We start from the raw sequence: 27,677 nt of genomic DNA, 5'->3' as shown, positions 1-27,677 counted from the left end.
GGGCTGTTAGGTATTGCAGCAAAGTGTCTAGGATATGGGGAGGGAGTTTTTGAGATTCGAATGAGCGTATGGCAGCCTGAGAGTCTGCACGTATGGTGATGGTGGAGGAAAGGTGGTCGTGAAGCGTAATCGCCTCTGCTATGGCCAGAGTTTCCGCGTCAGTTGAGGAGGGCACTCCTGTGTGGAGATGTGTGGAGGTGCTTCGAGGGCCGACTACTGCAGTAACTACTTGGTGCTCGAGGATATGGGCATCGGTATAGTAAGTGTTGTGGCCCAGTGCGGGTAAATGGTTCGCCAGTGCGTCACGCCGCCCGGGATTTATCGTTGGAGACATGTGGCGTGGAATGGGTTTTACAGTAAGACGCGGGAGGCTTATCCACGGGGGAGCAGATGGTTGAAGCCGGGGTAGTTGGGAAATGGTGTGTCCGAAAAGGCTGAGGAGGTCTCTGCCTTGCTCGGAGGAAGAGAGACGGTGTATCTGGGCTCGGTGGTGTGCTGCTGCGCGTTCTTCGAGGGAGTTGAAAATGGCGCCGTCTGCGATCAGAGCATTTGCGGCGTAGATGGGAACTCCCATGGCTAATCGAGTGAAGCGACGCAGAGAGGCTACCAGTTTGCTTACTTCAAATGATGTGAGGCGTTGATAGGGGTAGGCGTACATGACCCTCGAATAAACGAGTGCTTCTATAACTCGACGGAGTTCTTGTTCTCTGAGTCCATGCTTTTGACGAGATATACGGGACAGCATGTGGCGAATTTGGTTCAGTTGTTGCAGGAGTTGGCTAAGCCACACGTTGCGCTTGCCATCTTGTTGAAAAGTGAAACCAAGGATCTTGATGTGGCTCCGTCGGGGATGAGGGGTTTGCGCGGGAAAGAGTTGAATGAGTTCGCGGTAGGAAGAAGCGGTTTTTTGAGGAGCGTTAGAAACCACGATGTATTGCGAATTTCGGTGTATGCTCCTGAACGACGTCGAGGCCTTGCTGCAAAGTGGATTCTAGTTCCCCGGCGTTTCCTGTGGTATACCAGAGAGAGATATCATCCGCATATATAGCGTGGCGTAGGCCAGGAATTTCAGCGAGTTTTCGGGGCAGTTCTTTCATTGCCAAGTTGAAAAGCATATGTGAAAGAATGGATCCCTGTGGTGTACCTGCGGTGAGGGGAAAGGGGGCGGAAGGTGTGCCGTCGGGGCCAATGATTCGGAGGGTCCTGTCTGTAAGAAAGTCTTTGATGTAGTTGAACATGCGGACCCCAGGGCGAGTGCCTGCCAGGTTGGTGAGAATTGCGGAGTGGGCGACATTATCAAAAGCCTTTTTGATATCCACGCCGGTCAAAACTCGAAGCTGTGCGCTGCTTGGGAAGGCGTACAAATCCTCATAGATTTGCCGTCCAATGTCTTGTGTGCATACGTGGGTGCGGAATCCGACCATAGTGGGAGCAAGACAGCGATTCGTAAGCAGGTGCCATTCGAGGCGGGTAAGGGCCATTCTCCATCAGGTTCCCTAGGCAAGAGGTCATGGATGTAGGTCGGAGGTTAGTGATGAGCGCAGAGGATTTTCCTGGTTTCGGAATCATAATTACGTGTGCCTCTTTCCATGCAGCGGGAATTTTCCCGGAGCGCCAAACAGTATGAATGATCTGAATAAGTTCGTCTAGTTTTGAATCGGGGAGGTTACGGAGTATACCATAGGTAATTTTATCTGGGCCGGGTGCTGTGTTTCGCTTAAGGGAGCGTAGAGCAGCCTGAAGTTCAGCGAATGTGAAGTCGGAATTCATTCCTTGCTCGTCTGCTTCTTCTTCGGTGTAAGGGTATGACGGGGAGCTGGCAGGAGAACTAGAGGATGGGTAAAATTGATTTCGGATTTGCTCAGCCAGCTCTTCTTGTGAGATGGGGAGGGCCAACTGTAGCTTTTGAAGTGTGTTACGAGGTTTACCCTGTCCAAGTAGGGTGCGCATAATGTGCCAGACTTTTGGAGTGTGGAGTCTCTCGACCATGTCATCGCAGAGCTGAAGCCAGTTGTTCGTGGCTAGTTGGTCAGCGTATTCTTGGGCTGCTTGCGTTAGTTCAGCAACTTTTCTTTTCAGTGCGTGGCTAGATCTACAGTTGCGCCAAGCTTATATGGCCCGGCGACGTTGTTTCCATAGCACAAGTAGGTGTGTGTCAATGTGTGGATAGTCGGGAGATCGGTGGATATGTTTGGTGTGTTGGGAGACGGTCTCCATAATGTCGTTACCATTTAAGGGGTCCTTGAGTGAGACTGATAAGGAGTCGAGGGCCGGCCGAGCCTTTGGCCAGTCTACGAGCATAGTGGGCGGTAGATGTGTTCCGGGTGATCTGAAGGGTCGCTGGGACATGAGCGTTATCTGAAGAATGCAGTGATCACTCCCCATCGTGTCACCCGTATTACTCCAAGAAGCGCGGAGATCGCTGCGAATGCAAGGACGGGGTTTGTGTGGGATTGTGCTCCACATCCTAGACGTGTAGGCATGAACGTGTCATTCAGGAGGGTGAGGTGATGAATACTGGCGAAGCAGTCGAGTTTTCGTCCGGAGGCTGAAGTATGGTCGTATCCCCATGCAGGGTGTAGGCAGTTGAAGTCACCAAGAAGGACGAAAGTAGTAGGGACATTAGAGGCAGGGAGGGCCATATGCAAAGGTGGGATGCTGGTTTTAGAGTCGGAGGGAGTCGAGCAGCAGTTTAAAATCGTGATACGGTGACCCTGATAGGTGGAGTGTGTCAGGACATGCTCTTTCGTCCCGGAGTTGAGGTGGGATGTATCTTCCTGAATGGTGGGCATCGTGCGCCATATGTATGTAACCGTCAAAATCGGCGGAGGAGGGGGCGTTTGATGTCCTTTTCTCTTCACGACTATACTTGGCTGAGTAAAATGGTCGTAACCTGGAAGAGAAAAGACACCGTGCGTTTGTTGCAGTGCGATGACATCTGGGTTAACGCCAGTACTCCGCATGTGTTGCAAGAGGGCATTTTTCTTGCGACGAAAACCGCGGCAATTCCACTGCCAAATAATTAGAGGGTTTTGGGGTGGGGATGTGTGTCGCATGATATCACTCATCATGCCGGTCTTCCTCCTTTGTGTCGAGGTTAGGCACTAGAGGGGCGCTTGCGCGCTTTCGAGGGGGAGCATTGGAGTCTGCGTCGGGAGAGGGTGGGGCAGAGGACGCGAGGGAGAGCAGATGGTGCTCTAGTTGCTCGACGCGAGCCGTCAGTTGTTGTAAGGCCAATAGGACGGGAGCAAGGGATTGCTGTATGAGAGCAATAGCATTGTCGGTAGGGAGGGGTGAGAGTGGAGTATGTGTGGAGGGACGTGAGTAAAACCGGTTTTGGAAGGACGGGGGAGGGGGTGCGATGGATGTGGGAGATGGACCGCTCACCTGGTGACTTGGTGGAGTATGTGACTGCATCACGGAAGCTTGCGGTTTAGTAGACGAGGTGGAGGTGCTGGTTGCAGCACCAGAAGTGGTGGACGGTGGCCGCTTTTCAGAGGGCTTGGTTCGAGATTCACTTCTTTGCGCGGTCTCGTGCCACGGGCTGTGACAGCTGCTGCTGCTGCTGCAGGAGAGCTGAAGGGCCTCATAGCGGTTCGAGGTAGGCAGGGGCGGCCAGACGGTCGCGTCGGCTTTAGGGGGTGGAGGGGCGGCGCGGGTGCGATGGCGTCGTCGGGCGCGGTGCCACTTTAGGACTGCAGCGTCGGTGTCTTTCCTTGCGGGGCACTCAGGATGAGACGGTGTGTGGTCGCCATTGCAGTTCCAGCAGTGTGGTTCACATTCATGTGGGGTAGTCATTGGGTCTTGGTCAGGAGGAAAAGGTTGGCTGCAAATCAAGCACCGAACAAGGCTAGGCTTGTTAGGAGAGACGTCGGCACGGTGTGCTATGGCGTGACAATGCGTGCTTTGTTTTGCTGTGGGGCTTTTGCGGGTTGACGCGGTTCACTCCGCTGTAGAAGACAGCATAGCGTGGTAGACGGGGCCCTTCGACGGTGAGCAGAAGTGTGTTGGTACGTCCGAGACGGCGGGCGCTTAGGAGTCGGATGCCATCAACACGAAGGTTATCGGCAAAGTCGTCTTCGGTAAAGTCCATGGTGATGCCGTATATAACACCACGGGCGTTAAGGGGGTCGTTAGCTACGTACGAGGTGACTTCGTACGGGGTGTTGTTCAGGGAAACTTGCTTGAGTTGGAGCATCTTGTCAGCAGCGGGTCGGGCGGCAGGTATCGATGGCCAGGATGTTTTGCGAGGTGGGGAGTTTGATGTAGGTATTGTCACGTTCAGTATTGGTAAGGCGGGCGGAATACATGACGGACCGACAGAGCACAGGGAATAAAGTGTTGCCGAGGTTGAGGTGGTTCGCAAATTTCATGACGATCGTGGCTGCGGTGGCTTGCCGGGGCGCCGCGTGAGCACAGTGCTTGTGATTCAGCACCTGGGCTGCTGACTGGCTAGGCGAGCTCCCCGCCGTTCCGGCTGCGAGCATGCTGGCGAGCGCGGGGGCCGTTGCCCCGGCGGTGCAGATGTAAGCTTGGCTTAGCGTGCCCGGCGTGGGCGGCCAGCCAGATGCTGATGTGTCAGAAAAGGCGCAGAACGCTTGAGATTTTTGATTACCAGGCGTACAGGCGATGAAGTAGCACTCCTATAGACCGGTTGGTGGCGATCCGAGGTCAGGAACCTGGACGTAGACGTGATATTGCTGGAGCTCGGTGTGCCAAGAAACTCAGAATTCATCCACTTTCATAACATGCTTTCTATCCACCGGTTTACAAGTTCGTAAAAAATGAGCAGAAACAAGTCATTCACTTCCATAACATACTTCCTATCCTCTCCGGTACAAGTTTACAAAAAATCGAGCAGAAACAAAGCTCATTCACTTTCATAACATACATTCGATCCTTCCCTTTAAAAGTTTGTAAAAGATCGAGCCGAAACAAAGGTCATTCACTTTATCATAACATACTTTCTATCCTCCCCTTTACAAGTTTATAAAAAATCGAGCAGGAACAAAGCGCGTTGTCACATTCAGCCTTGGCATAACAGTTACTGCTTTTGAACTGGCGTGAATGAGTGACACCAGGTACGACTGGTGTGCCAAGTAATCGACAAATGACTTCTACTCAATCCTGAATTGCATGTGTCAGAGTTGGTCGCACACCCCTGATGTGCGCACAAACAGGTGGCGTGACGAAAATGGACTGCCCTTGCTTTGGGAAATGGTCCGACTGCTTGTTACCGAGGCTTAAAACAGTTATGTACCTTCACGCAGAAACTGAAGCAGCCTGCAGCTCATGGCTATCAGCAGAGCACAAAACTCGAAGATCTAAAACTAAAATGACAGAAACAATGTGATTACTGTTACCTAAAAGTTTCTGTATCAAATGTGTGACGCGTACAAGTAAAAACATATATACATGACAAGCTACTAGACCTGGGACAGGCCACTCACTGCTTGGGACAAGCCACTAGACCTGGGACTTGCCAGTGAATTAATACATATGTACAAATAACACTAGACACTAAAAACCTGAAATTTCAGACTTAAGCATTTCTTAAAGCATTTTGCAATCACAGCACACGGCAAATTAAGTAGACCACTTACTCTTTTTCTGAGACAAGTTCGATACGGCTTCAGAACATCGCCAACTCTAAGGTATTTGGCTATCTGACAGCAGCAAGCATCATTAAAGGCATCTATCTGTGTGTGTGGTGTTGGAGAGCACTCGACTTCTCTCCTAACAACATTTGTTTGGAGAGACGATAATGATCCAGGACTTTTCAGGACACAAGTGTCCTGTTCCAACCACCAGTCTATCTTGATCCACCTGCAATTTTCCTTGCCATAAGCATGGCCACAAACTAAAAGGTCACAGCACCAGTTACACAGAAAAATAAATCAACCATTGACTCTTTTTCTGAGACAATCTCAATACAGCCTAAGAACACTGCTAACTCTAAGGTACTTCGCTATCTGATAGCAACAAGCATCATTCAAGGCGCCTATCTGTGTGTGTGGTGCTGGAGAGCGCTCGACTTCTCTCTTAACAACATTTGTCACAACAAGGTAGTTGCAGCACAAGTTCTATTCTGCAGACACCAGCAGTTTACATGGGTCTGCTTGGGTGCCTTCAGTGGCCTCAGTTGCAAATGGGAGGGAGACTTTGAATAGAATCATTTACTAAGCCTCCGCAGAATCCCTCGTAAAGTACGACTCCAAAACAAACTGCACAGCCCAGGTCAACATCTGCATGTTCCACCGAAGTGCTTCACAAATACAGACGGATCCACTACCATGTGGCGGGTCTGCGCAGACCGTAATGTCCAAGATAACATGGTTCTCTTCTGTTGCAGTAGCTAGTGGCTCTAGGGCAAATGACCTTATGACAGCATAAAAAATACCCATTCAAGAAAGTGCAGAAACCAAACTATACCTTAAGTAAGGCAGCCCGGGACACACTCACTCTGGTTGTTGACCAATGTCGATAAGAAGGAAACACACTAACTGTACAAAGCACAGGGAGCAAATATTTACTGACTGAGTGAAAGCTCAACTGTGGGAGGATGATATTAGGGCACAGTTCAATGCCATCTTGCTGAAATCACTGTCACCTGAGATGCATCCACACCGCACTCCTCAGCTACCTTCTCCACGATATCACACGAAGGTGCTTCCGGTAATGTGGAGAAGTTCAGCAAAGTGGCCTCGCATTTCACAATGATCACCAATTTTTCCCTTGTCACTGGTGAGACCACTTCGACAAAACATGAGGCGCTGTTGTATGACTCATACCATAGGTCAATGCAGCTAACCTTCTCTGCCTTCTGCAATATCTGCAGCGTCTCCTTCGTGTGTTGAACCTCATTATAGGAATGAACATGGCTGCAGCAGATTTCGCTGACCTTTGTGACATTTTGAAGGGACTTTCTGGACGTGTGCTTCCAGTGCTACCTTGCGGCAACACAACACAGTCCTTGTCTGAATCACACTCAATGGCAACAACTTTGTGCTTGCGAGTTTTTTTCCTTTTTCTTGGATGATGGGTGACAGACCCACTGCACTGCTGGGCATTGTCATGAGATTGCTGCAACCACTTTGTCAATCGGGAAAGCAACTCCTCCGAAAAAATGTTTGCGCTGAACAGGCCCTTGCATAAATCCATGTGAGTTCAGCACCTGATTTTCTTAATTTCTTCCAAAACCCATCCAAATCTCTGTGTTCTGCTTTTTAGCTTTAGCCGTCTTGAGAATTCCGGACCACAGCAGAACAATTGAATGTGGAACATAGAATACATATACATATGTGAAAAAGACTGACTGTCTTTGCTTTATAACTTTATAAATATGTAGACTGATTTATACCGAGTTACAGGCATTTTAAAAACTATTTCTGTAGCACAGAGCCAAATTACCTGCGCTTCCAGTGAAGCTGCTGGAGGAACAGAAAATTACTGTTTTCGTGAACAGCCTTCTGTTAAGGATGTTTAAGACATTCTTTCTATAACAACCGAAATTTTGTGTAAAAAGAACTTTAGTGTTACACACATTTCTTACAATCAGGAGCAGAATCGCAGACAGCGCCCGTGCGAGTGGTGCCATGTCAAGGTTGAAATTAGGTTCACTGCTCCGTTCTCTGCTCCAGAAGTGCATTGTCATGTGGTGCCTGTATGTAGTGCAACACAATTAGGAGCTTGTAGTGCCAGTCAATTACTTTTGTCTCCGAGATTGAGGAGAGTAGTAGATGAGGCATTAATTAATGTGAAGCATATTGAGGGCATATCCCTGCATACCCTCTGAAAATAATAATAAATATCAATAAATAAACAATAACTAAAAGAAACAACGTGACATGTGTCAAACACAAATGAAATAAAACCATAAAAATTGCTAATTTTACAGCAATACACTTAAGAGGGGAGCCTGGTATTGAAAAAATTTTGCAATAATCTAGTAATAATTGTGAAATCTTCAGTGGAAATGTATTTTTCTGTGCCGATTATAAATATATCCTAGAATATTATAAAAAACAAATCCTCGAACACTTATATTCTTGTTATGCAGGCCCTTTGCAAAGAACTTCCAAGAAAGTTTGTCCCCGAGAACCTGCCAAAATGCATGCCACTGGTTTTCCCTGACACTGAGGAATGCAACAAGGGCAAAACTATCATCCTGCCTATCACAGAACTTTAGCCACAGGGCACAGAAGCCGCCACCTCAGATACAGGAATACAAACTTTCATTTGCATTTTTGAACTGGAAACCCGAAAAACCCACAACTAAACCACCATGATAGGCAGGAAGACCACCCCACAATCACTGCACTCCCCCATGTCAATAGAACACATAACATACACCCAAGAAAGCACTCTGCCCTCACCCCCCCACCCCCCTCTAACAGCTCCGAACAAAAACTCAAGGAAAACTCTGAGGGAAACTCTGTACATGAAACTAAACCACATACCTAGAATATTTAGATATCAACTGTGACCACACCAACAAAGAATATTTTTCAAGACCCAACTCCTCCCTTAATGGAAACAGCGATAATAGCCATCCTCAGTGAATATTTACATCTGTGACCGAATACAGACACTAACACAATCATTGTCCTAGATTCCGAGCTCTTTTTGTGTGCTACTCAAGTCTACACATTTGCCGTCAAATATGAATTTGAGCTCAGAGATATGAAGGCCCAGTTTCTTACCAAGCAGCATGGCTCCTATCCTTAGTGGTTCCATGAAACTGACTTATATGTGTTCTTTCTTCTGCTTGTTGGAGCACTGAAACTTGATGCATATTGTGTTCTTCCTTTAGCCTGCCTCCATGTACTTTGTGACGACACATTCTAAAATGTCCGCTGCTGCCAAATGAAGGCTCTCTGGAGTGTCTGCTGGTCTAACTGACCGGCCATTGAAAATCAGTGTCATCTGGGATGCATCCACACCGCACTCCTCAGCTACCTTCTCCACGATGTCTCAATTTTTACCTTTTCACTGGTGAGACCACTTTGCCAAAACACGCGAGGCTGTCGGACGACTCGTACGATAGGTCAATGCAGCTGACCTTCCTGGCCTTCTGCAACTTCTGCAATATCTACAGTGTCTCCTTCGAGTGTTGCATTTCATCACAGGACTGGACCATGTGTTGGCTGCAGGAGACTTTGTTGACCTTCGTGACCTTTTGGTGGGACCTCCTCCAGGTGTGCTTCCAGTGCTACTTTGCGACAACACATCACGGTCCGCGTCTGAATCGCGCTCGATGTGAACAACATTGCCCTTGCGAGTTTTTTTCATTATTCTTGAGACACAGTGACAGACCCACTAAACTACTGGGCATTGCCATCAGATTGTTGCATCTACTTTGTAATCCGGCAAAGCAGCTCCTTCGAAAAAATGTTGGTTCTGAACAATCTCGGCCTGGTTCCTTTCATCAAATTCTTGATGTTGAGTAGGTGTGCCCACTGGGCCTTCCATCCATCAGTGCTTGATTTTCTTAATTTCTTTCAAAACACTTCCAAACCTGCTTTGTTAACTTTATCCGTCTTGAGAATTCCAGACCACAGCAAAACAACTGCAAGCATAGCATAGAACACAAAATCATCAGTGAAAAAGATTGATTGCATGCATTTTAAAAACAATTATTTCTCTAGCGCACAGCCCAATTACTGGCACTTCCTCTGTAGCTACTGAGACATTCTTTCTATAACAACCGAATTTTATGCAACAAGAGCTTCAGTTTTACACATTTCTTACAGTGAGGAGCGGAATCGAAGACAGTGCTCGCAGGACTGGCACCGTGGTGAGGTTGAAATTAGGTAAACTGCTCCGGTCTCGGCTCCAAAAGTGCATCGTCATGTGGTGCCTGTATGCAGTGCGACGTGATTAGGAGCTTGGAGTGCTGGTTAGTTACTTTTGTCCTCGAGATTGAGGAGAGTAGTAGACAAGGCCTTAATTATTGTGCAGCATTTGTGGGCATATCCCTGCACACCCTCTGAAAATAACTAATCTCCAAAAGTCTATGCAAACAATAACGAAAAGAAACAAGTGTGACATAAGCCAAACACAAATGAAATGAAACCATAAAAACTGCAAATCTTACACCAAGGCACCTAAGAGGGGAGCATGGTATTGAAAAATTTTTGCAATAATGCAGTCATTGATATGAAATCTTCAATGGACATGTATTTTTCCATGCCGATTATAAATGTGTACTAGAATTTTATGTAAAACAACTCCATATTGTTGTTATGCAGGCCCTTTCTGAAGAACTTCTAAGAAAGTTTGCCCCAGAGAACATGCCAAAATGCATGCCACTGGTTTTTCCTGACACCTAGGAATGCAGCTAGGGCAACAAGGGTAAAAGTACCATCCTTTCTATCACAGAACTTCAGCCACAGGGCACAGAAGCCACCACCTCAGATACAGGAACACAAACTTTCCATTGCATTTTTGAAGTGGTGACCCCAAAACCCTACAACTAAACCACCATGATAGGCAGGAAGAACCCAACCCTCACTGCACTCCTCCATGTCAAGAGAAGACACAACATGCACCCCAGTAAGCCCTCTGGCTCCCCCCCCCCCCCCCCCTACTAACAGCTGCCAACAAAAAACTCAAGGAGAACTCTGAAGGAACCTCTGTACACGAAACTAAACCACATACCCACAATATTTCGATTTCATGACTGTGACCACACCAACAAAGAATATTTTTCAAGACCCACCTTCCCCTTAATGGAAATGGCGATAATAGCCATCCTCAGTGAATATTTACATCTGTAACCGATTGCAAACATCCACACAATCATTGTCCTCGATTCCGAGCTCTTTTCGTGTGGTTTTTAGTTCCACACACTCACCGTCAAACTTGAATTTGAGCTCGGAGATATGAAGGCCCAGCTTGTTACCAAGCAGCATGGCTCCTATCCTTAGTGGTTCCATGAAACTGACTTATATGTGTTCTTTCTTCTGCTTGTTGGAGCACTGAAACTTGATGCATATTGTGTTCTTCCTCCTGCCCGTCTCCATGTACTTTGTTACGATGCATTCTGAAATGTCCGCTGTTGCCAAATTAAGGCTCTCTGGGGTGTCTGCTGGTCTAACTGGCCGGCCGTTGAAAATCAATGTCCCCTGGGACGCATCCACACCGCACTCCTCAGGTACCTTCTCCACGATGTCACTCAAATGAGTTTCCGGTGTTGTGGAGTAGTTCAGCAAAGTGGCCTTACATTTCACGATAAAATATTTTTCCCTTTTCGCTGGTGAGACCACTTCGCCAAAACACGCGAGGCTATTGGATGACTCGTACCCTTTGACTGTTGCATCTCACCACAGGACTGGACCATGTGTCGACTGCAGGAGACTTTGCTAACCTTCGTGACCTTTTGGTGGGACCTCTTCCATGTGTGCTTCCAGTGCTACCTTTCGAAAACACAACGTGGTCCTCGTCTGAATCGCACTCGATGTTAATAACATTGCGCTTGCGAGTTCTTTTCGTTTTTCTTGAGTGGCGGGTGATAGACCCACTAATTACTGGGCATGGCCGTCAGATTAGTGCATCCGCTTTGTCACCAGGAAAAGCAGCTCCTTCTAAAAAATGTTGGCGCTGGACAAACTTGAACTGGTTCCTTTCATCAAATTCTTGATGTCACGTAGGTGTGCCTGCTGGGCCTCCGATCCATCCATATCAGTTTGGTGCCTGATTTTCTTAATTTCTTCCAAAACACTTTCAAATCTCTGCGTTCTGCTTTGTTAACTTTAGCTGTCCTGGGCCGCAGTAAAACTGAAAGCAGAAAATAGAAAACTCAATCATCAGTGAAAATGATTGATTATCTTCACTTTATAACTTTATAAATATGTAGACTGAGCTATACTGAGCTGCATGCATTTTAAAACCATTATTTCTCTAGCGCAGAGCCAAATTACCGACACTTCCTCTTTAGCTGCTTAGACATTCTTTCTATAACAGCCGAAATTTTATGTAAAAAGAACTTCAGTTTTACACATTTCGTACAGTGAGGAGTGGAATCGTAGACAGCGCTCGCACGAGTGGTGCTGTGGCGAGGTTGAAACTAGGTACACTGCTCCGGTCTCGGCTCCAGAAGTGCATTATCAGGTGATGCCTGTATGCAATGTGACACGATAAGGAGCTTGGAGCGCCAGATAGTTACTTTTGTCCTCGAGATTGAGGAGAGTAGTAGACAAGGCATTAATTATTGTGCAGTATTTGCGGGCATACTGCTTGCACACCCTCTGAAAATAAATAATTTCCATAATTCTATGTACACAATAACTAAAAGAAACAAGCGTGACATACGTCAAACACAAATGAAATAAAACCATACCAATTGCAAATGCTAGACCAAGACCCTTAAGAGGGGAGCCTGGTAATGAAAAAAAATTTGCAATAATGTAGTCACAGTTAAAAGGTCCCAGAAAGGGGTATCTGAGGTTGGCAAAAAAATACTTGCATTATGTAGAGCATAGGCCACTGAACGTTCATGCCGCGTACAATAGACCTTATGCAAAATTGCTGCCATCTATCGGAGCTTCAGCGAACCACCTATGCGACGCCATGTTTAAGGGTCGAGTCTCCTGTGCTGCTGCCGTCGCGCTAGCAGCGTCTGTTTTGTGATAGCTTTATGGCGACGTATTCTTGCATTCGGAGCAGAAATAAGAAGCTCTCACGCTCTAAAATGACGGAGGAATGGAAGATGGACTTGTCAGTGCTGCCGACGTTTCCATTTGACTTTGTAGAGCGGTACTGCGCTTCTAAAACTTCTTCGGAACGGCAGCAGCAGCGCAGCTACAAGCTAGTGACAGAGTCATATGTATGTCTGCCGACGCTCAAAACGAAGAAGTGCAACGGGTGAGTGAACTTTGTTTATTACTATTTCATGCATTTCATCAAACATCTTTGGTCGTTGCTTTACGCCCGTGTTAAAAAGAGCCGTTTTTGCGGCATATGTGACGATCGTTGACCATCACGAACAGGTGAAAAGGCCTGCTTTGTTGATTCATAGCGTGAAACCTTGCTAGAAACGACAGAAACTAGTGTAAAGGAACAGCTTCTGCGTCATTTTTTTTCGTGTTCTGTCCTCTGCATTTTGTCGGCGATTACGCTGTTTCTTCTCGAGGGGCAAGCAGCCGCTCTCAAAGCAATCTGTTCGCCGCTCTCGTAGTCACCTGTTCTCCGTTGTGTGTTCGTGCTGGCGCCGATGCAGTAGGGGCGGAAAGAAAGAGTAGCAGTGTATCTGTCGTTTACCGCTCCTTTTGCATGGCTTCAGCGCTACGTCTCGCGCTATATTTAGGCAGTTCGAGCCGTTGCGACATCGTGGTGCCTATGCCGTGGTGGTATGCCCAGCAAAAAATGCTTTGTTTATCCTTGCCTTTCACACAGTTTTCGTTAGGCGGCACGCGTTTTTTGCTAGGTATTCGATACATTATGATACCATATGCTGCCGAGTATGTGATAGCGGAAGTATTATTTCGTCATTTGTTGAATCTTTGATTTAAGCGCACAATTTGATGCCAGGCATGTATCATGTTTTTCTGGTTGTGAATACCATGCTTTGAATTAACTGATAAAATTGCGCTTACCAATTGACCTTTAAGTCAGTAATGAAGTCATGCTTATTCATAAATGGAACCTGTATTCTTTTTTCACAGTGCAAGTGGACCTGCTGTTGCTGTGCAATGTGTTTGCAACAGGAGGAGAAAGAAAACTGCAAACCCATATAGTGTACAACTCGTGCTTGCTGCAGACTGTCATGTGGAGAGAGCACATTGCAGTTGCCCAGCTGGATCTTCAGGATACTGCAGCCATTTGGTAGCTCTACTGAAGCAGCTTGTGAAACTTCAATAGCTGGGCTACAAGGAGCCTCCTGTGGAGCTCGCACCAACAGAACTGCCCCAACAGTGGAGGAGGCCAAGAAAATCTATGGCACCTGAAGACGTCATGAAAATAAATTGGTGTCAGGTTGGCGAAGGGCGGCCGGCAGATCAAAAGCGAGCCCAGCTTGATTTTGGATATGAGATGCCGTCCATTGAAGAGCAGATAGGGGCTACAGTGGAGCTGGCAGAAAGCATAAAGGATACACACGGTTGCTTCGCAGCCATTCTTGCACAAGCAGCTTCTTGTGAGCATGTTGAAACACAAGCTGGGCCAACTTTTGTTGGCTCAGCAAAGTCCATTCATTTGCCCCTTTTGCCAACCGCATTTGACTGCTTAATACCATGGAGTCAGATTGCCACATCAGATACAGATCTGCTGGAAAATGCTGAACCGTACAGGTTTCGCCCTCTTGACCATTTCTGGTGTCCACCTCCAGAACTGGCAAACAACCAAATCATCGAGGTTGGGCATTTTTTTATTTTCAGCATGTTTGTTACTCCTGCATGGCATAATGTGAATTTGATGCTTATGATGGCTTTTTATTGTTGAAAATGAAGATAGTAGTTGAGAAGTTCACCAGTTAATATTTTTGCAACCATATGTTGCATCTCCAGCGGTTGCAGATCAGTAACGCAGATGCTACAGCACTGGAGCTGAACACCAGGCAACAAGTGGGCAGTTCTACCTGGAGAAAAGAAAGGCTGAACAGGCTGACAGCATCAAAATTTGGTGCCGTGTTAGCAAGGAAGGCTGCCTGGACAGAACGTGATGTCGCAAATGTCATGAGGCCAAACGCGTTTACAAATCCAATAGTGAGGTGAGCCCGTTTAATATTGATTACATGTGTACTTAGCATCCAAAATAAGAGTGTTTTGTACCACTGAGTGTTGTTCTTTGCCATTCCCTGACTGTTAATTGCCAACAAGATTTACCTTGCACAGTAACCTTCTTGTACTGTCCTTAACATTAGTATCCAAACAAACACATAAGGAGATTGTAGCTTTTTTGAAATTAAAATGGATGCAACCAGGAAGCAGTGGCTATTTAACCTCAAAGCGGGCCTTCTTTTTGTGCTTGTTTACATGCACATTTGGGTGTATCCTAGCTTCTCTTGCCCCTTGACCAGTTACAGAAAACTAATGAAAATTATTTGCCTTTTCATCGCAACAGTTTTCTTAGAGAGAGGTTTAAAACACGTGTGTTCTTTTGGCCCCTAGTCCTACACAGTTAAAAAGTATTGCATATAAATTACCTTATAGTCATGCAAGTTTCTGGATTGTAGGCTATTTCAGCATGGTTTCATTACTATTTTGAATTAGCTTCTGGAGCACTTGGAGAGTAAATGAAGGACCCATTTAATAAGAATTATGAAAAAAATTCATCCATGCAAGCCTTGCAATTTTGTCCACTCTTGAATATTTGCAGGTACGGAACAGCAAATGAGCCACGAGCTGTGCAGCGCTACATACAGTGCATGGAGCATATCGGCCACAATGTCACTGTGAACACGTGCGGGCTCATGGTGCGTCCTGAATCTCCATGGCTAGGTGCAACACCTGACCGCGTCGTATACGATTTTCAAGAAAACCATCCCTGTGGGCTCATTGAGGTGAAGTGCCCATGGAGCAAGGGGACCACTACCCTTCAAGAAGCAGTAGCATGTGAAGACTTCTGTATTGAAATTGCAGACACTGTTCCACACCTAAAGCAATGAAGTACATATTACGAGCAAGTTATGGGGCAGATGTACTGCTCAGGGTTACAATGGACTCATTTTGTAGTTTTTGCAGAGGCCTGGATTGTAATTTGCGGAGTAGAGTATTATGAGAGGGCCTGGATGGCAATGAAATCAAAGTTGGATGCTTTCTACTTCCAGCAGGCTGTGCCGTATTTAAATTCGCTGCAAACATCCCAGCAAAATTAGCTTTTTTCCTCAATGCATCGTGTGGCAACTGCCTAGGTGTTTGCATGAAACATACACAGAAGTGGTTTTCAACTTAGTTGCGTTCCATGCTAGTTCCTGCAGGGCATCTTTTAGCTGCGGTGCCAGGAGTTCACCGAAAGGTACATTGATGAGCCAAGCTAAGTCCACTGCACGACAAAAGCATCTCCCATACCGTGCCAATTAACCGTTTTGCGCAACCTGCAGCTGACTTAGCTAAGCAAACTTCCCAATGTTATCCACCCTCTGCTTCACTTTCCTTCTCCTGGAATCCATTCTGTACCATAAAGGACCGCAGGTCACCTTACTGTCTCATTTTCCTTTCCATACCTTGCTGCATTGTCAATTCAACTAGTAAGCTTTAGGTTATATACCTTCCTTCCGAGTAGTACTGGTAGACTTCGTTTTTATCGAAATGCACTCCACCCAATTGTTATCCTCCTAATTAGTTCTTTCATGGTCTGCATCTCCAGCGTCTACCTTCTTTAAGTAGACGTATTCTTTTACCGCTTCCAGTGGTTGTCTGCCTATGTTACTGTCATTCCCTTCCTGAAGCATTGAACATTATTCTAGTTTTCTACCTGCTAATTTCTGCCTGTCTACGTTTCAATCATGCTCTCATTCCAAAGTCATTGCATAACACCCAGGCCCAGACATATCGGACACACTTCTGTCTTAAAACTGTACGCATGTTCATTTATGATCATTACCAAAAGTTTCCAGGCGACTACCTTTGCATCTAGGTTATGTGCTGGACTACTTGTAGCACATTCGGCACTAAAGTTGCAAAAGTGTCTGGAAAAACTACTTTCGCTAAAGGTTTGTTTGATTTGCTGGAAATGCTGCATGATCAATAAATTCTGGCCTCATTGTTACTGCTTTTCATTGTTTGCAACAGCTCAGTTGTGCAGTGTAAATCCGAACACTCTTAGAGGAACTATTCATTCTTTGTAGGAAGCACAATGTGAGTTGAAGTTTTGGTATTTATTGACACCTGAAACAGCATTCAGAAGTACCTTCAGACAGGATTAATGAGCACCAATTACAACGGCTTCATCAGAGGTGTTTGGAAGTTTGTCAGAAGTGCACACACTGTCCAAACTTGATTAATAAGTGGTGCAATAGTTATGGGGATCCTCCTATCAAATATATGAAAGCTTTTTATCCTCTGAATGTGCCTCTCAACGTGGATGCGTAGTGATGCTATTGCTTCTGTCACTGCAACCTGCTCCTCGGTGAACTGGCCATTAGTCAGAAATGGCGGCATGTTCAGGTGTACTCCTATGGGCTCCAGGAGGTTCTTAATTGTAAACCCTTTATCTGCCATAACGACATCCCCCTTATCAAATGGCAAGGAGAGAAATCCACTTCTCTTTACAAGCTCCTTGTCCGAGACGCATCCTGTTACTAGTGGCGAAACAAATGTCGGTGTACCATCTGGGGTAACACCAATCAAGCCCTTAAAGGTGTTGCTTGATTTGTAGTTACAATAAGTTTCTGACTGCAAAACTAAAGAGCTCGGTACTTCGCATTTGATTTCTGTGGCATCTATAATTATTCGAGTCTTGGGGTACTTCAGCTTGAATTCTTCAGGCATGTAGTGGTCAACCACTTCTCTCGATGCCCATAAAGGCATGTCTCCTAGCCGCATGAACAAAAAGTTGATCCACTTGTTAAATATGCGGCTCACTGTGCTTTGGTGGATGCTGAAGCGGTGGCCGATGTCCTTCTGAAACAATCCCAGTCTCAAGGTCACAAGAACTAAAAATAATTCGTTCTCAGTGCTCAGAATAGCAGGGCGGCCAACTTCTCTTTTTTGGTTGCATGTGTTATCATCGTGCTTCATGGTATTGACCTTCAAATAACACAGAAGCTTCTGGAACACATCGTACGATGGCAAGCCGGTATAAAATTGAATGTCTTCATCATTGTCTCTGAATTTTTCGACTGAAAACTGTGCTAAGGAAGCCGCCAGGTAAGCACAGTGCTTTTGAAGAACAGCAATTCTACTCTCCAATGCTGCATTTTTTTCTTTTGCTTCCTGCAGTTCTTGACGGAGTCTCTTTCAGTCTCTTTTTTCATTATCAATGTTGTGGACGAGTTCAGAAGTGGTGCAGGCGTCATCCATTGAAGACTGCTCAGAGTCTGTCCCAGTTTCTAATACTGGAGACAAGGTCGGTGACTGCACTAAGAAAACAGGAAAATTATTTTGCTTGGCTGGGGCTGAACGAGGCTTTGGTGGCTTCCTTTGCTTGTGAGGCTTCTTGAAAGCAAAAACTGATGGCACTGCATTGTCGTGCAATATTTGACGTCCACTGGCAACATTCTTCACGAAATCCTTCTCTGCAAAATGTTGCAAACACACACGGGCTGTCCTAATGTTAAACGGCGGCTCTCTTGATGGCCACCAACCATGCTTTGCGAAGTCCACTGTCGTTGGGAATGCAGTGAAATGACACCTGAAAGAACACAGATGTCATGAGTGGGGACTTCGCATGCATGAGATTCTTTTTGGACATGTTGCAGAAGATCAAACATTACATGCTAGCAGCAATTCAGTGAAGTAATAACTGTACACTGTACCTGGCATCATGGGTATTTATGCCCAAAATAAAGTCTCAAAACACACGCGTGCGCTCAGCCTTGTTTCTCCTGCTGGTCGCAGCAGCAAACCTCGCAAATACTGCTAAGCACGGTAAGTCTCCCTACAAAGGATTGCTCTTTGAGTGGCCGTAAACTGTTCACAGTTTCAATCCCTACCGCGACGACTCTGTTTTGATGGCGCGCCGTGGAGGTGAAACGAAAAACCGACCTTATTTCGGCGATATACAGATTGCAGGAAGCAAATCCGGCGCGATCCAAATTAATCCTAAGCTCCCTATGAGGTTGCACATAACGCACAGGAAAAATTCCTCTCGCTCTGGTTTCAGAAACCAAAAGTAAACAACACGACGATCCTCAGTGCATCTATGGCAGTCATGCGAACTTGCGCTAGCCGAGTGCAGCTGGCTGGCAAAAGCAGTCGCGGCCACCTACATCTGGGTTTAGTACTTTTGCAAAGCATGTTCTTGAGAAGCACTTCAGTAGCTGAACCCCAGCTTATAATCGATGATATCCGATTCATCGATGTGTCAGATGCGTGAAGCGATAAAAATTTCACACTCGCTTTTAAGTGAACAGCTTAGCGCATTTTAAAGTGCCGCAGCTTGTTTTATTTAGTTGTATGTAAAGAATTGTTACATATGCTCGACAGCATGTATGATTCAATACAAAGTGAGCGCAGTAAGCAAATCAAGGGCAACTTTCATTCAATGCTCTTGCAGACACTCCGCTGTATGTGAAAAGCAACGTTACTCCGTCTTCACAGCAATGTAACACAGCATGGGCGATATATTTCATTTGCCTCGACACCGAACACAATTTCCGATCTTTTGAAACAGGCTGGATTAGATACCGCTGAAGAATTTAAGCACGCCATTGTTCGAAAGTGCGCCTACATCACGAGAACCGAGCGACAACAAATTGACGCAAGATAAAGAGAAAAAAGAATGCAGGAATGGATATAGCTTCCTGCTTACCTTTTTTCCTTCGGCATCCTTATTTCCACTTTGCGTACAGCACGGAACACAGCAGTACGTCGGCATTATCGGCGACAACGAGCGCGGCCACACAGCTTTCTACTGTGACGCCTCCGCTGCTCTGTTCAGCTACGCTTAAACATGGCGGAAAAGCGCGCGGCGGCCACTAGATGGCAGCACTTTTGCATAAGGTCTATACATCAAAAGTGAGTAGATAATTTACAATACATTTTCAAAAACCACCGCTCGCGAGGCTCGCAGCAACCAGCGGTGCTGAACTTCCGCCAAAATCCACGCTCATTACATCAGATTAGTGCTCGTTATGTCACCAGCGCAGGGCTATCATTGGTTCATCGTGCCAACGTGAAATCACGCATTTAACAATCTAAAAGCTCTAGATACTTCACATTCTTACTTTTTTGGAAATATTTTGCATTTCAGCAAGGAGAGTTGTCAATGTTGTCATCTGCTCGTACCGCTTGTGTCACTCCGCCGGCACCGCCGTCGAATCAAATTGAGAATCGAGGTGCTATTCGTAGTCATCGCGGTACTGATTTCTGTCGTTACCTCCGTCGTATGCACAACCAAAATGGATCGGCCATGCTGTGTTGTTGGTTGCAAAGCCCGAGACCGGCAAGATGTTGCCCTTCGGCACTGTCTGCCGAAAGATGGAAGCGAGCGAGCTGTCTGCCTTCAGCGCATCGGATTGCTGCATTCGGACAAACGCCAGCACCTTCGCGTCTGTGGCCATCATTTTACGCCTGATGACTATAACTACAACCCCGAGCTCATACGGCGGTCAGGTGTGGGATTGATGAAGCTGAGGCTGAAGCTGACAGCCCTGCCCACACTGTTTCTGCCAAGCAGAAAGGTAAGCAATCCTGTGCACAAAATGCAATGCGACACTTAGCACGCCACGTGGCCACGTACAGTGCAGGTTGCTCAGACCAGTACATCACCACATAATGATGCATGGTTAAAAGTATGCCCTGTGGTATAACAATTAAAACATCGAGCCCGCTGTTGTGCGTTTGTAACTGTCAGAAACGCACAACACAGCGCGCCGCTAGAGGACTCGACATGGTCCGCGAACGTTTGTACAGTCATGGAAAAAAGTTTGCTGGATGCAGATTCGCGAAAAAAAAAAATTACTGCATGGAGGTAAAGCATAGCAGATCACGGAAATGCATATGCACATGAGGAGACATGCGTGTTCCATCTGCTACAAAAATACAATCTGCCTGTCTGCTGAGGCAGCGCAGAAATAATTTTTTTTTCCGCAAATCCGCATCCCACAAACTTTTGTCCTTAACTGTACCTATTGCATCTATGCAACTGAATTTTCAGTAACTAACAAATATTTTATTCACTGCAAACGTTACGCAAAAATTGAGGTGCAACACACTGCATCGTTATTTGCATGATTCATGTGTGTTATTCATAACAGGAATACAACATTACACAAGGGGAGAATTTTTTCTTGCATGATTTGGAGTTGGTCCACCTCTCTTTCTGATATTTTTGGTCTACTGTGTTGTCAAGTTCGTCCTAGTTTGCAAGTTTTTGACTATGTGACAGAGATTGAGTAGCGTACCTTTGCTAAATATGTGCATATAGAGAGTATATGAATGAACCATTTTGACATATGGTGCTGCAAATGAGAGTTGCCATTTTACTTACAGCACCCCACCTGACCACAGTCTGCAGCAGAAAGCAGTGAAGCTTCCAGTGCATCTGCTAGCCAGGCACGAACAGCAGTAAGTAGCAACACACATTGGTTGCCATGTGTTGCAAGCTGTGTCCTAGCCGGTAGAACTTTTTTTAATCTGCTGCTTGATGCATCAGAGTTCCATTTTTTAGCATCATTATAACACATTATGTGCTTCATGCACAACAAATAATTACCTTTTCATTGCCTCTGTGCTGCTGACAGTTGTTTCATGGCATGAGGTAAACGCAGTGTAGTCTCACTGGAATGGCCCTCATCAGGCAAACCATTCAAATTGTCCATACGTGATAGCAGTCCCCTGCTTTCCTGTGCATGCATGGCTGACATACGCCGTGAAGTGATGAGAGTATATTCAATAATGTTTGCTGTGGCATGTTCAAAACTCAAGGCTATGCTTGTTCTCAGCTAGTAAGAATGTCAGTTGCAAGGATTATGTATGGGAGCCTTTTTTTTGCTCTGTAAGCTTGCATATGAGAGGTAATGGTAGCAGCATTGCCATACGTTGTTCTCCCTCATTTATTCAAAACAGTTCAGTAGGCCATAAGCTCACAGCTTTTAGATCAGTGCATCTGCCTCTTTCTAGGAGCCAGTTCTGATGTGCACATGCTCTGCTGAAAGGCGCACCGTGGCAACACAGACAGAAGCACCCAACTGCACACCGCAGCACCGGTCTTTCGGTAAATATGGACAGTGGAAAAGAGGTGAGCAGTTGTTGCATAACTGGATATGGTAATAAATGCTGAAAATTCCGGCAGCTACGCAGGTGAACCTGACCATGAAGGTTTTGGTTGCGGCCCGGACGCAGACTGACCTGCCTGCACCGCTTTCTCCCATACCGCCAAGTTTTAGGGCACAGGGTGCTTCAACGCCACTTGAGGCAGCAGAGGGCAGTCTGGAATGGGAGGAAGATGAGGAGGAACCAGCTGCAGAGTATGACACAACATACATGCCATCATTTGAAACAAGTTTTGGCAGGTTTGTCAAATGTATCATTATACATGAGCATGTGCTCAAGTACTCTTTGTGGTAGATCTGTGCTTATACTGTTTGGCTGCCAAGCGTGAGGACACGGCTTTAAATACTGGCGCCAGTGACTGCGTTTTGGTGTAGGTAAAGTGCACAAAACACCCGTTAAAGACCTCCAGGTGGTCGAAATTAATCTGCAGCCCTCCACTACGGCACCCTTCTTTCTCTCCCTTCAACCTTCCTCACATTGTGCTTGGGCTGTCAACTGAGAATGCGACAGTTACTTTGCCTTTCCTTTCTCCATAATTACTCTACATATGTGTGTTGAGGTGTGCTGTGAAGTAAAATACTAGGCGATGCATTTAGATAAGATATCTCTTACTTTTTCAGTAGCAGGTGAAGCCTAATCATCAAAGCATGAGCCTGACAGAAACCTGAAGATACCAGATTTCTCAAAGTATAATGGTGTTTTATCCAATGCAGATGCCTGCACTCATTATGTTGACATTTCAGTAATCACAGTTGTGTACTGCATTATGAAAACTACTAGCAGGACTTTATTATATAATTACGGTTTGCAGGCGTTTATCAGCTCGGCCGCGTCCTCACATTTTTTTGCTGCGTTGTTAAACATTTATCCAGTGCGCAAGTCACCATGAGTTTTTGTATGCCGGCGATATTCATTTTGCATTGCTGTGAAAACCTCAGGAATAGAGCAAGGCAATAATAGAGCCACCTTTTCATTTTGCAAGTCAATAATAGGCTGCCTAGTGGCTGCAGCATTGCGCTGCTTCTAGTCCATCAACATCCAGGCCATCAGCGAGTGCACCTTTTGCAATTACCAGCGTGGCTACTTGCTGGCTGCCATAAATGAGGTATGGCTGCATGCTTTCATATCAGCATGCCCTGGACAGCTTCATAAACACTGCACTGTAACCAGTTTCTTCAGGGAAAGGCAACACAGGAAAAAGTGGTGGATCACTCTGTAATACTGTAGGCCTTTCTTCAGCAAATCTTGATGTGTTTGTTGCCAAGAAGGAATTAACATGGTACAATTTTACTTTTCAAAATTGTGTACGTTACTATATTGAAGCAGTTAATACTAAGATTCTGTAAATGCAGGGCTCTATTAGGTACAGCAGCAAGTGATCTCTCACATATCCAGGTTCCACTATGCATTTAAACTAAGTAAGGTGGACCACTATCTGCATCAGAAAATGTGTTTTAGCACTGTCAACATAAGCTTGCACTTGTATGGTTCCGACATTGCATAGTATTTTTTAAAGGGATACTGAGGCGGTTTGCGAATCAGGTAACCTTCTAGGGTTTTGAAGTAGTGTCATTGCTCATCACGTCTGTGAAATTATTTTTTCGATTTTGGCTAAAACAGTGGCGCAATCACCAATTAAAAACGCGATGTTCAAATTTCCCGCGCCCCGCGCGAGCGCAGCAGAGGGGAACAGCGGAGAGGGAAACCTCGTCCATGTCGGCCAGCGTGACGTCATGTTGAGGAGCCGGGGATGCTTCGGCGCACCCGAGCGCGCTTTCAGCGCGCGTTGTTTCTCGTGCTGCATGCGTTGTTCCTCGTACTGCGTGCGTTGCGACGTACAAAACGTGTCAGCCGATCTTGAGAATCAGATTCAACAGGTACTACTCTGCGTTCGTGTCCACGAACAACTACGGCCGCGACTGTGTCGTCTTCCACTGTTTTCCGCAATACCACAAGCTCGCAGCACAACCGTTCGCTGTTGTGAGGAAGAATTCAAGCCGACTAAAGCAAGCTTACTCTGCTCGAAACACTTTCGTAAGAGCTGCTACAGGCAGAGCTTGTCCTAGTGTGATCTCTGGACATTTCTGTCGAAAAGGCGCGGCTGAACCATGACACAGTTCCATCGATTTCCTCGCGCATAAGAGGCGTGTCACCATTCCGAAGAAGCGCCTCTTTTAAAAGTAGAAACATGCTCACTTAGCCCCTGAAGAAACCTTATAGAGGCTTAAGCATGTGTCGCTCTCCTCAGCTTAGGTGCGGCCAGACCACCTGAGACGTGCTCAGCAATGCTCGGTTAGTGATTTTATACTCGGTTCGACGTGTCCAAGCAAGCAAGCAAGCAAGCAAGCAAGCAAGCAGAGCAAAGCACAATAAAGCAAAGCAAGCAAGCATCGAAGCTCTTCATATGCGGCATCTCGTTTAATCCTAGCTAAGCAATTAATATGAAAGCGTTCGACGTTGATTTCGGATGCAAATTTATGAGAGAAATGAATGCCAACCGAGTTTTTGCAAAAAAACACCGCAACATTACTCGGTTTCTTCAAGTTGTGGCAGCGGGCGAGTTGCAGCTAGCTTGGCTTTTAAACACACATATAGTTGGCAACTACTTCACTGAACCTAAACTGCAAATCTAGGAAGGGCAAACGTTTCCGAGGCAGCGATTAATATTTTCTGGCATCTGCTGAACGCGCCAGGAGTGAAGCGTATTTGTGCGCGTATTTGGCTTGGTTTCCAGCGCACCATGATTGCGTCACTATCTTGTGGTCACATGCCTCGCAGTGCTTGGCCACTGCGCTTCGCTAATTTTGACACTAACTTTGTGCTCCTTCATCGTTCACTTGAAATACTTTCTTGCCCCAACCTGCAACGCCGGGTACTGAGAACAGGATTTACACAGTGCTTTGGGCCTTTTCTTTAGGATGACGCTCTTCCGGGCGAGCCAGGAGGCGTCCGGTGGTGGTAATTGACTTGAGTATTGTTCGCACCCCTTCCTTTCCGAGAATACGAGCCGATGTTGTGCTGGCACCTTTTACGCATGGTCTGTATCGCGTCTTTGACGCTGGCGTATGCTTGTGCAAGGCGTAGAAATTTTTGCTTGTGTCTTTTTTGGTTTCAGGCGATACGTGGAATGCGCAAACTTTAGTATCCTTTACTTCGGTGGTCAGTAAAAAAAATAGTCGCCGTATTCGCTTTTACAACGACACGGAAAGCTGCGATCTGCCCTCAACGCAGCGCAGGATCCGCATCGGCAGCTTCTCCAGTCCTCAAAGTGACGTCACGACCTCTCTTGACCAATCACGGGCGGCGGCGCGCCGCGCGGCGTGCCCCGCGGCACAGGCCGCATATTTCGGCTAAACAAGGCAATTCGCGCTTGTTTTTGACTTATTTGGATGCAATATTCCAGTATACAGCATGAAAACTATAGGATGCCGCTGCCAGCCCGATTTTCAGAAAAAGTGCTTCAGTCTCCCTTTAACGAACCCCAGGTGGTCGAAATTTCCGGAGCCCTCCACTACGGCGTCTCTCACAGCCTTAGTCGCTTTGGGACGTTAAACCCCATAAACTAACTAACTAACGAACTAACTAACTAACTAACTGACTGACTGACTGACTGACTGACTAACTGACTAACTAACTGACTAACTGACTGACTGACTAACTAACTAACTAACTAACTAACTAACTAACTAACTAACTAACTAACTAACTAACTAACTAACTAACTAACTAACTAACTAACTAACTAACTAACTAACTAACTAACTCACTAACTAACTAACTAATTAACTAACTAACACACTAACTAACTAACGGACTGACTGACTAACTGACTGACTGACTGACTGAATGACTAACTAACTAACTGACTAACTAACTAACTAACTAACTAACTAACTAACTAACTAACTAACTAACTAACTAACTAACTAACTAACTAACTATCTGACTGACTGAATGACTGACTAACTCACTGACTGACTGACTGACTAACTAACAAACTAACTAACTAACTGACTGACTGACTAACTGACTAACTAACCAACTGACTGACTGACTGACTGACTAACTAACTGAATGACTGACTGACTGACTGACTGACTAACTGACTAACTGACTGACTGACTGACTAACTGACTGACTGACTGACTGACTGACTAACTAACTAACTGACTAACTGACTGACTGACTAACTAACTAACTGGAAAAATAAACCTTCAGTTGTAAGTGAGCGCTGTGTGTGTCTCGTCTACTTCCTTGTCCTTGTGTAGTTTGCGCTGTTCTGCCTTGTTAGAAATCAGAACTATGTTCCCGCGACGCATGGATGAGGACAGAAGTTTTCGTTTTCTCAGACCCTGAATAACTTCGGCGAGGATTTGGTTAAGTTCTTTTGTAAAGCATTGATACAATTGGGCAGTTGTATCGTCTGGGCTGAGTGATTTATTGTTAGGGAGCTTTGCTATGATGTGTTTTATTTCGTCTGCAGTTATTGAGAAGTTGGTTGCCTCCATAATCTCTTGAAGAACCTCCGGTAGTTCATGAACAACATGAACTGATGGGCACGTTGATCAGATATGATTGGTAGTGCGGGAGCGCAGCGGCAGGACGCCACAGGGAGAGAAGGGACGAGACACAGCGCCTAGGGCTTCGGGTGGTACGGAATCTGGCGGGGTACTCGGCCGGAACAGAGAGGAGTAATATTCGTTCAACGCTACCCCGATCACATCACTCCCTCAGGCAACACTGCCGCCTGGAGGGACCTCACGATTTGTCTTATAAAAATAATGAAAGCGGTTTCTATGGCAGCCGTGATTCACACTAACACCACGGCCACCATGGTCACTGATTGCGTTGTTCTGATAAGGAAAGTGTAACTATTTTTGTGCCTGTTCGTTTCTATCTGTCAAGTATATAAATTGAAGCTGTAGCTAGACATGTTGCCATTGAAGTGCACCGAGCCATCTTGCAGGCTCTCGGGATATGCGTTTGAGTTCTTCAGTAGACTGCCTATCCATTAACACAAAAAATTTATGTGTAAGTATGAACTTGCGCACGTATTTCTGTGATCATACGGGACAATTGACTCGTGCACGCACGAACGCACGCGCGCACACACACACACACACGCAACACGCACACACACACGCAACACGCACACGCACGCACACACACACACACGCACGCGCACACACACACACACACAGCCGCCGCGGTGGCTCAGTGGCTATGGTGCTCGGCTGCTGGCCCGAAAGACGCGGGTTCGATCCCGGCCGCGGCGGCTGAATTTCTTTGGTGGAGAATTACGAGGCCCGTGTACTGTGTGATGTCAGTGCACGTTAAAGAACCCCAGGTGGTCGAAATTTCTGGAGCCCTCCACTACGGCGTCTCTCACAGCCTTAGTCGCTTTGGGACGTTAAACCCCATAAATTAACTAACTGACTAACTAACTAACTGACTGACTGACTGACTGACTAACTAACTGACTGACTGACTGACTAACTAACTGACTGACTGACTGACTAACTGACTGTCTGACTGACTAACTGACTGACTGACTAACTGACTAACTAACTAACTGACTAACTGACTGACTGAATGACTGACTAACTAACTAACTAACTAACTGACTGACTAACTGACTAACTAACTAACTGACTGACTGACTGACTGAGTGACTGACTGACTGACTGCCTAACTGACTGACTGACTGACTGACTGACTAACTAACTGACTGACTGACTGACTGACTGACTGACTAACTAACTGACTGACTGACTGACTAACTAACTAACTAGCTGACTAACT

General features: G+C 46.1%; 2 protein-coding genes and 2 pseudogenes across 2 annotated transcripts in view; 1 reads left to right on the top strand and 3 right to left on the bottom strand.

The window, feature by feature from the left end:
• The window catches only part of LOC149353991 (serine/threonine-protein kinase PLK1-like), a 274,454-nt gene that overhangs the window by 29,876 nt on the left and 216,901 nt on the right, over positions 1-27,677 (bottom strand). The window lies entirely within an intron of this gene.
• On the bottom strand, positions 8,566-10,913 carry LOC149353995 (uncharacterized; annotated as a pseudogene).
• Positions 10,767-19,476, bottom strand: LOC149353993 (uncharacterized; annotated as a pseudogene).
• Positions 14,530-16,171, top strand: LOC149353994 (uncharacterized). The gene is made up of 2 exons (XM_089577442.1): positions 14,530-14,707; positions 15,316-16,171. Exons 1-2 carry the CDS (start codon positions 14,673-14,675, stop codon positions 15,602-15,604), a joined length of 324 nt encoding a protein of 107 aa, XP_089433568.1. The 5' UTR covers positions 14,530-14,672; the 3' UTR covers positions 15,605-16,171.

This window comes from Amblyomma mixtum, chromosome 3 (genome assembly GCF_055824585.1).
Source record: "Amblyomma mixtum isolate Tamu chromosome 3, ASM5582458v1, whole genome shotgun sequence".
Classification (NCBI taxonomy): Eukaryota; Metazoa; Arthropoda; class Arachnida; order Ixodida; family Ixodidae; genus Amblyomma; species Amblyomma mixtum.
Note: the sequence above shows the minus strand (reverse complement) of the source record. Positions and strands in the feature narration are given on the sequence as shown.

Coding starts and splice junctions, on each gene's coding strand:
- LOC149353994 (XM_089577442.1), top strand. CDS start 14,673: ATGAGGCCAAACGCGTTTACAAATCCAATAGTGAG. Junction 14,708..15,315: donor TTTACAAATCCAATAGTGAG/GTGAGCCCGTTT, acceptor GAATATTTGCAG/GTACGGAACAGCAAATGAGC.